The sequence below is a fragment of the Morus notabilis genome, unplaced genomic scaffold, assembly GCF_000414095.1.
Source record: "Morus notabilis unplaced genomic scaffold, ASM41409v2 Scaffold4174, whole genome shotgun sequence".
In the NCBI taxonomy this organism is placed as follows: Eukaryota; Viridiplantae; Streptophyta; class Magnoliopsida; order Rosales; family Moraceae; genus Morus; species Morus notabilis.
The window spans coordinates 1-10,378 of NW_010363658.1; the positions used below are offsets into that span (position 1 = coordinate 1).

A 10,378-nucleotide genomic window follows, 5' to 3' on the forward strand; every position below is an offset into this window, starting at 1 on the left:
TCTGCTGTTTTACCAAAACCCCTTTGACTTCTTTTTAACTTTGCCCAATTGTTTCTTATATATGTTTCCTTTTCTGTGTATACTGTGTGTTTTTCGCAATAGTTTTTGAGATTTTTATACTTTTGTAATGATCTCAAGAAATTCGTCATGCGCTGATTGGTACACTAGATGAGGGGAAAACCGAAACAAGATATATAATATTACATGAGAATTTTGTTTTTGTTTTCTTTTTTCCTTTTTCCTTTTTTAGATGCACGCATAACTTCTTAGTTTTCAGTTTAAGTTTCTCTTTTTTTCATTAGAAAAAAAAATTAATCTGAGTATTAGGGTTTCATGCAACTTCCAGTCTTCGCTGATTAGGGAAGATCCTTGGTTAGTAAATTCTCAGATTCCATGGAAAGCTTTTTGTGTTTTGTTTTCTCTTGTGATTTCTTCACAATAGGTTTAAGGTTTGTGGCTATAATTTCCACGGGGGTGATATATAAATATATATACATATATATATATATACACACACACTGTAATCTGAAGGGGATCGTTTAATTGCATGTGATTTTCCACGGTAAGCATTTCCATTTATTGCTGATGGTCTTCCGACCAATCCAAGATTCTATCTTTTTTCTAGTGCTAGTATATATGTAGTATTCGAGAATTAATGGGAATTTCGAAATTCCATATTTTGTTAAGTGGAACTAAATAAATTTCTGCCTGTTATTTATGTGGATTTGGCGTATACCTTTATAGCTTGATTTTCGTCTACTTTTTGGTTATTGTTCGCTTGTCATTTCAATTTCAGTTAAACTTTTGGTGAAATAATGGTTTATTTCTTCATTATTTTCTCTCTTTTATTTCTTTCATTATTTTATCTCCTTCCTTGTTTCATTTTCATGTAATTCAGTCCTAGACATCGTGCGAAGACCGAAATTTTTGGCTCATTCTTACGTTTGATATCTTACCACCTTGGTAAGCAAAGTTTAGACTCTTTTTCTATATAATTGATTGTTTTTCAAGCAATTATTATTTAAGCATGATGTATCATCTTTATCTTGTTTTTGCAGTTTGCTCATCACATGGTTGATGAAGATCAAGGTGTCAATATTTGGATGACAACGAGAGAGAGCACGCTTGTTGATAATCATGCGCAAGATGGCATGGCTGTGCACATGCGTGCTCTCCTTCGTTGTCATTCAAAATTTCTGCTTTTATCAACTCAATATCAATATTGATGTTTTGTTGCACATGGGGCGAGCAGGTAATTCGGATCTCCATTCTATCTATATATATATATACATATATATATATATATATATATACACACACACACACACACTATGCTACCGGATCATACTTAATTCCTATTTGTTCACTATCATATCTTTGAAGCATGTTATGTGACAATATCTACTTGATGCATAGCCATATAGAATATTTTACCCGTATATGTATTAGATGATTGGATTTTCTTTTTCCTAAAGATCGTTCTATATAGTCCCGTTTCGAAAGGTTAAACTTTGTTTTGAAAATGCTTTCCATTGGCCGGTTGCTTGGTAAGAAGTCTTGTTTTGCTGCAACATTTATCAGTGTCTTGAATATTCCAAATAATCTCCTTTTGGACACTTTATATATTCTATTTCTATCGCTCAAAACCTTAATCTTATTAGTGCATCTTCAAATACAACGCTTTATTAATGAGATCAATGTCAAATTTGAGCATCTAAGTAGTGTAATGACTCTCCAATGCAATGCAACTGTTGGTGTTAAATTTGACATGCTATACTTTGTGACAAATTTGGCACCAAGTATGACATATGTCAAATTTTGACATTTTATTACTATTGGTTGATGTATGAACTTTCCTACATTAAGTTATTTTAAAGTTAAAAATTTGCTTTACAATATCCAAAGCTTAATGATTATGACAAAATGTAGAGAAAGCATGTAAAATAACACGATGCATGGAGCACAAATTGTGACATTTTCACACTTTTTGGTGCTAAATATAACATTGGCATTAGTATTTCTATTGGAATTGTTCTTCTGAAACGGCATCATATTTGCATGTCTTGATTAAGTTATTCCTAGAATTGTTCTACGTCTATCCCATCATTTTCCTAATGGGTCAAATTGACCGTGTTACTAATGCTTCTGACCAATTGCTTGGTGAGAAGTCTTGTCTGCTGAGCACTGATATAGTCAGAATTATTCGTGCACAAATCTAGATCTCCTTGTAATTTGCATGTCTTCAATGACTTACTCTCTATTAATCATTTATCGTATCGTTTAAATTTAAATTTAAATTTAAGAATTTATCTACATAAATATGAATAAAATGGTAAAAATACGTGAGTAATTCAAGAGACGTCAAAATTTAATTAAAAAGACAGCTATCAAGACAAGAAAATAAAACAATATATCTTGATTCATTAGTGCACACTTTTAGAACGTTCTATTAATTAAATTTGATTAGTGAGGAAGTAAATACAATGGAATTTATGGCCCCCTTGATTCATATGTTCAAATCAGTGATTTTGATTCATTGATGAGAACTTTCTGAGAGAACTATTAGTAGAGAACTTTGAATTCATATTCTTTATGAGAAGAAAATACCTAAGTAGAATTAATATCATGAGTTTACATACATCACTAATTTGGCAAATTCAATATTTAGCGATGCATTGTGCAGTTTGTTTCAGTTCTAAGGCGAAGATGATTATTAAATCATCTAAATCATTAAGGTGTGTTTAGAGCAAGGATCTGTGCGATGATTCGGATCATGGTTCGTGGCTCGCTACAGTGTTTTTTCTCATAAAAAACACACGTACATCGAGAATGGTTCTGAATTTATGAACCAAACGTTCTAAAAGGCGTTTTTAACTTTGTGTTAATTAAATAGGAACTTGTGGTAAATTAGATTAATATCGCTTTAACCCTCATCAAGTGACGTAAAATTGAGTTGCGCAATACAAAATTTAGGGCTATTCAAAATTATCAGTAGATTGAAAACAACTGATTAACAACTACGACACTAATGCCACATCATAATCAATGCTTATCAGTGAGCAAACCAAATTGTTAAGATTAGGGGGCTCGGTGATTAATGTGGGGTTCCCACAAACTGGAATTGATCAATGAATTAGTTTGTTTCACATGGCTATAGTAATCTTTTTTCTCACTTTAACAAATTTAAATTTTATATTTAAACCTGTGAATGAATTAGACAATAAATCCCTTTTTTCTTTTATGTTATATATATAATATTATATATGTCTATATAAAGAGAAATGAATGGAATGATACGTTGTTTATAATGATACATTGTTTCATGTACACAGACGAAATAAAAGAAGAACTAGCAACGACGAATCGTACACTCCCTTCCTCCCTCAGCTTGATATTTAGTTACTCTTCCTTATAAACCCATAACCACAATTGGTATATTTTAAACAAAGAGCACACCTATAATACATTCTAAAATGATAGCATGAACCATAATTTTGTCCTAAAAAATATGTGATTGTATTAGTGAAATAAGAAATTAACTTCGGTGTTACACTTCAGGTGCTTCGCTGAGCTCCCAATCTTTTCTTTTCGTACCAGAGCTTGCAATGTTGACGCGTCGAGATGGTTGGGGCCCTTAGGATTGCGGGGGAGGGGTGCTTGTGTTTGCTGTTGCAAGGCTCAATTGTCAACTATGAAAAAGGATTAGGGTAAGGGTGTTGGTTGTTTTGAGTTAGCGCCTAAGTCTATAATGATGATGGTTCCTACCTGACAAGTTAGTGTGTCTCTCTTGTTTGTTTAGTGCTTTGTTTTGTTTTACGCCTACTAGATTTTTATTTTTTGTTTATTTGTCTTAATGCTATATGGTTTTTTATTTTAGATGATTGGATATTTTTATCAATGTTAGAAGATTCATGATATATTTAGTGTACCTCTTAATTGGGTGACCTCCATTTGTGTAACCCTGTACAAGCTATCTTCCCTAAGTAGAACCAATTGTTTGTTGGTGTATTTTATATTAACACTAAAAGATTGTATCAATATGCATTGATATTTGATAGACTAGTAAAAATTTATATCAACGCGCATTGATGTTTTCATTGTCTATCCATACTACAGGATATATTTATCCTTTCGAAGAAATAACATCCCAATTCATATTTTGACAAAAAGATAAAAATACATGTGTGAATGATTTTGATTAGACGAGATGATTTAAGATGAGGCTTGCACGATATACTTCGTTATTAGACCAAGAAGGGGCTAAGGTTACGTTCGGTATAAGAGTTCAAATCAGGGTGGTTTCGGTTTTGAAACCAGAACCATGATTTATAGTTTAAATTGGGGTTTTAACCATGAATTTTTGAGTTTGAACTTTGTGAACCAGAACCAGAAGTTTGAACCAATCAAAACCAAGAGGGGAGGTGGTTTTATTTTTCAGGGTGCTCTTAGTTTAAAACATCACAATAAGATTCAAACTTTGAACCAGAACCATCCAAACCAAAATTGGTTTTGTTGGCTGGACTCAAACCACTTTTTGCTTTTTGTAGACAACACTGATTTAAACTAGAACTATGATTTCGATAGTTGAGAATTAGGCTCATTCCTCTAAAGAGCCTTAAGATAAAAATAAATCGACATATCATGGTAAATGCATTTGTTGGTGAGAAGGTTAGCTCGCATGGAGCTGACTATACGTCACTTTAAGCTTATGACATCTAATTCTTAGAAGAGCTTACAGTCAAAACTACTCGCTATTTAATTTAATTTAATTTTTCTATAAATTTACTTGTCATTGCTGTCGCCCTAATACTTGGCATCCGATTTAAATTTATAAATTCAATCACATAAGTAATATTTTATATTTAAACAACTAAATAAGCTGTTATCAAGGACAAGTGATGAGTAAAGGCGCACTCTCTGATTTTTGTTTGTTTGTTTGTTCTTTTCCCCGAAAATAATTTATTTTTTAATTTTTATTTTGGTGAAATGTGAATATAAAAATGTTTGATTGGCGCTGTGATGGTTATTATCTTCTTGTTCTTTGTGCGCTTGTGTTTTGGTGTGGAAGCTGCGAGTGAAACCAGGAAAACTCTTCGTCTTCTCGAAGGGTACTCCCCCAGTTTTGTCGGTCTCAAGGTCCGGAATATCTTCCTTCTCTCTCTCAGCACCATACTTGCGCCGTTCTTCTCTGAACCAGCTTCTTCTTTTTTTTTTTGGTCAAAGCTTCTTACTTTCTTTCTGTTTCCGTTTCTGTTAACACTTCCAACATCTCTTGCACTTTACTTTTTTTTTGTTATTTTTTTCTTTTCATCTTTTGCTTTACAATCTTTATTTTCTGTGCCCTTTAGGTTGTTTATTTTGAGTGTGAAAGGTTTTAAATCTGGTACTTATATGTTTATCAAGATCAATCTTCTGATGTTCTACCAAATCACTTTGACTTTTTCATTCTTTAGCTTAGCCCAATCGTTTCTTATATATGTTTCCTTCTGTGTTTATACTTTATTACTCGTGTTTTGCGCAATGGTTTTTGAGATTCTTAAACTTTGTAATTAACACAAGAAATTCGTCATGCGCTGATAGGTAGCTGTTGAGGGGGAAAAAAAGATCTAATATTTCTTTTTATTTTTCTTTTTCCCTTTATATACGTATATACATACTTATATATATATATATGCATTACTTCTTAGTTTTCACAGTTTTTTTTTTTTTTCAAAAAAAAAAAAAAAAAAAAAAAAAAACTGAGCATTTGGGTTTCATGCAACTTCCACTCTTGGCTGATTGGGAAAAAATCCTTCCTTCCATAACTCTCAGATTCCCTGAAAAGCTTTTTGTGTTTTGTTTTCTCTTGTGATTTGTTCACAATATATAGGTTTAAGGTTTGAGGTTTGTGGCTAGATTTTCCACGTGGGTCATAATCTGAAGGGGATCGTTTAATTGCATGTGATTTTCCACGGTTATCATTTTTCAATCATGATGTTCTTCCGTCCATCCCTTGATTCTATCTTTTTTTTCTTTCTAGTATATATATGTAGTATTTGGGAATTAATTGACCAATATAGGGAATTCCGATATTCCATATTTTGTTCAGCGGAACTAAAATTTCTGTCTGATCTTTCTGTGGATTTGGTGTATATTTACCTTTAGCTTGATTTGCGCCTACTTTTCTTTTTTTGGTTTTTGTTCGCTTTTCATTTAGACTTTACATGAACTTTCGGTGAGAGGATAATGGCTTATTTCTGCATTATTTTCTCTTTTTCCCCGTTTCAGTTTCAGGTAACTCGGTCTCAGACATCATGCGAAGATCGAAATTTTTGGCTCATTCATATGTTTGGTTTCTTAATTTTCCTTCTAGGTAAGCAAAGTTTTGACCCTTTTTTTTCCTATTTAACTGATTGTCTTTGAAGATATTATTTTGAAGGATGATGTATTTTATCTTGTTTTTGCAGTTTTCTCATCTCACGGCGGGTTGATGATCATCAACTTGTAAATATTTGGATGACAATGAGAGAGAGCACGCTTGTTGATAATCATGCGCAAGATGGCATGGCTGTGCACATGCGTGCTTTCCTTCGTTGTCATACAGTGTTAATTTCTTCTTTTTATATACGCAATATCAATATTGATGTTTTGTTGCATGTGGGGCGAGCAGGTAATTCCGATCTCCATTCTGTATATATATGTATGTATATATATATATATATATATATATATTATGTTACCGGATCATACTTAATTCCTATTAGTTCACTATCATATCTTTGAAGCAAGTTATCAGACAATATATACTTGATGCCTAACCATATCAAATATTTTACCCTATATATGTAATAGATGATTGGATTTTCTTTTTCCTAAAGATTGTTCTATATAGTCCCTTTTCGAAAGGATCAACTTTGTTTTGAAAATGCTTTCCATTGACCGGTTGCTTGGTGAGAAGTCTTGTGTTGCTGCAACATTTATCAGTGTCTTGAATATTCCAAGTAATCTCGTTTAGGTCACTTTATATATTCTATTTCTATCGCTCAAAACCTTAAATGTCAAATTTTAGCATCTAAGTAGTGTAATGACTCTCCAATGCAATGCTAGTGTTAACTTTGACATGCTATACTTTGTGACAAATTTGGCGCCAAGTATGACAAATGCCAAATTTTGACATTTTATTACTATTGGTTGATGTATGAACTTTCCTACATTAAGTTATTTCAAAATTAACAATTTACTTTATAATATCCAAAGCTTAATGATTATGACAAAGAGTAGATAAAGCATGTAAAATAACACCATGCATGGAGCACAAATTGTGACATTTTCACACTTTTTGGTGCTAAATATAGCATTGGCATTAGTATTTGTATTGGAATTGTTATCTGAAACGGCATCCATTTGATCATATTCGCATGTCTTCATTAAGTTATTCCTAGAATTGTTCTACTTCTATTCCATCCTTTTCCTAACGGGTCAAATTGACCGTGTTACTAATGCTAGCTTCTCACCAATTGCTTGGTGAGAAGTCTTGTGTTCTGAGCATTGTTTTTCTTCAACCAATTTTAAAACCTTCATCTCTCTCATCCCCTCTCTCTAGTTACCTTTCCAAACATTAAACTTTTTCTCCCAAATCTCTCTTTCTTCCTTACTTCCACAGGCCCCACCACCGTCGCCATCCTGAGAATAGTATTTTTTTTATAAGAAACTGAAAACTTTATTAATGAAAGAAAAATATAAAAAGTACAACAACAAATGAGGAATCCTCCAAAGAGAGAGAGAGAGAGAGAGAGAGAGAGAATAACAAAAGTCAAGCCAACAAAAACTAAAATTCCCCCTAATCTAGAACATCCACCCAATTCAACATAATTAAGTAAAGAGACGTATTTGTCGATGCCCATAAAGAAGCAAGATATTTTGCTTTCTCAAACTAGTCTTCTTTATACAATTTTTTCTGTTAAAAGATTTTCTGATTTCTTTCTAACCAAAGCACCGGTTAAATAGCAATCTTGATTGGCTTCCACATCGCATGGGCTTTCCTACTTATTTCAAATCCAAAATCTCCTCCGCTAGAATTCATTACATTGAGAAGACATTACCAAGTTGAGACCAGTATCATTGAATGGGAGAGGACAAAATTAGGGTTTTTCCTTTGAACCACATCACTGATGTTAAGTCTTTTATGAAAAAGTAACGAAACAAATACTTAGATCAAAAGAGTGGACATAATTATTACAAATCAGTGTATGAAAATAGGAATTGCAAGAAAAACCTTTTGGATCACACACCAACACTTGCTGATCAACAATAGATGTTGCTAAAGACATATTACCCAAGGCATAAATAGTTTTGAAAATTGATCAAGCTCTCTATCACTTTAATTTCTTTTGAATTTGAAGTTACATTCAAATTGGCAGCTTCATTGAAAACTGAAACATAATTTGTCTCTGCATCTCTCTATCAAGTTGTAAAGTACGCTTTCCTTCAAAGGTGATCACCACACCAAATATCTCCCCAAAAAATGAATGAAAGTAGTGTGGAAAACACAATCTATTGATTTTGTAAATTGAATATATTTGGAAAGTTTGAAATTTGTATTTTGTATCCCTAGGATTAAGGTAATCAGTTAGTTTCTAGATATCCCATGAATAATGGGATAAGGTGTAATCTAGGAGATTATACTTTTGTGTATAAAATCCTTAGAATATAAGAAATATTTTTTCTTCTCTTATTTTTCCACATGGTATTAGAGCCCTAGGTTTCCTAGGTTACATTATTTTTTCTTAGGCCTTCATTGCCATTTCTTTCTTGGCTTTCGTTGCCAAGCCTCGTCACAGGGCCTTTATTGCCTATATCCATGATCATCACTCTCTCCAGAAGGCTTCATTGCTGCTGTTTTTTTTTTTTTTTTTTGAAGTTCCATTGATTCATTGCCGCAACTTTGGCCACTGCCACTCTGTACGGAACTGTACAGACACACCAAAAATGTCGTTGCCTCTGTTCGCTACTGTCGTGTTCTGATCGTGGCCTTCATCGGCAAGGGTTGTTTTTTCTTTTCTCTGCCCTGTCGCCACTGCTGTTAGGACGCTTCCATAAGAGAGTGCCTGGATTATATAAGCCTTTATCACTGGTATTTTGTTTGACACAACCGGCCTTAATTAATGCTTGGAGACCGCTTGGTTTGTTGAGGATGTCAGAGGTGGCAGAGACAACCGTTACAACACGGTCGGAGGATGCAGATACCGTTAGGCCTCAACAGGTTGGGGAATTGTATAACATTCAGACCGCATATAGGCTGGATGGAAAAAACTACCTTAAATGCTCCCAACTTGTTCAGATTGTGCTAAAAGAGAAAGGAAAAATCAGCCACATCTTAGGGACAAGACCAAAACCAGAAGATCTACGATTTGAACCGTGGGATGAGGAGGATTCGATGATCATGGCATGGTTGTGGAACTCCATGACTCCAGAGATTAGCGATACATGTATGTTCTTGGCCACTGCCAAGGATATATGGGATGCAATTTAACAAACGTACTCCAAGGCGAAGGATGCTGCTCAAGTCTAGGAAGTCAAAGTAAAGACAATCGCTACAAGACAAGGAGAAAGAACGGTCAAGCTGCATGGGAAATCACCAAGCCGTGAGTGGGGGCAGAAAGGAGAGCAGCCGAAAAGTCATGGACAAGCTCATGTTGCAGCAGGGCAGCAAAGTGAGGGAACACTGCAAGAGATGGGGAGTCTCAGCCAAGAGGAAATTGAACGAGTAAGATCCTTTATAGGCAATTTCAACAAATCGTCAGGTACTTGTTCATTGACGTATTTAGGTGAGTCTTCATTTTCCATTGGATTAAATGTCTCAGATATAACTCTTACCGGCTCCTGAGTCATTGACTCTGGTGCTACCGACTATATGACCCACTCACCAAACATGTTTGCCTCATATACCCCATGTTCAAACAGTAGAAAAGTAACTAACGCAGATGGATCATTAACCACTATAGCAGTCATAGGAGATGTTAAAATAAGCACATCATTGGCATTAAAAAATGTTCTCCATGTTCCTTGATTGACCACAAACCTTGTTTCTGTCCAAAAGCTTACCAAAGATTCACATTGCAGAGTATTTTTTTCACCATAGTTACTGTTTATTTCAGGACGAGGATTCGGGGAGGACGATTGGACGTGCTAGAGAATAGGATGGACTCTACCTTCTTGAAACACCTAGTCAATCAAGCATTATCAAGGGCTCAACATCTCACTCTTTTGTCTTAGAAGTTCTCTTATCACCACCGCCGACTTGGCCATCCATCGTTTAGGATTATCGAAATTCTGTTTCCTTATTTAGAGGTCTAGATATTGAACATTTTCATTGTGAAGTGTGTGAACTGTCTAAACA

General features: G+C 34.1%; 1 protein-coding gene and 1 long non-coding RNA gene across 2 annotated transcripts; both read left to right on the forward strand.

The window, feature by feature from the left end:
• Positions 1–924: 924 nt before the first annotated feature.
• LOC112092824 lies at positions 925–6,768 on the forward strand. The gene is made up of 5 exons (XR_002902767.1): positions 925–963; positions 1,059–1,252; positions 3,559–3,707; positions 6,268–6,352; positions 6,447–6,768. It is a non-coding gene; the product is annotated as an uncharacterized LOC112092824 (long non-coding RNA).
• Positions 6,769–9,172: 2,404 nt separating this feature from the next.
• LOC112092823 lies at positions 9,173–9,511 on the forward strand. The gene has a single exon (XM_024169909.1). It carries the CDS (start codon positions 9,173–9,175, stop codon positions 9,509–9,511), a length of 339 nt encoding a protein of 112 aa, XP_024025677.1.
• Positions 9,512–10,378: the final 867 nt, after the last annotated feature.

Bases quoted from the DNA above. Each gene is read 5' to 3' on its own strand.
- LOC112092823 (XM_024169909.1), top strand. From the start codon at position 9,173: ATGTCAGAGGTGGCAGAGACAACCGTTACAACACGGTCGGAGGATGCA.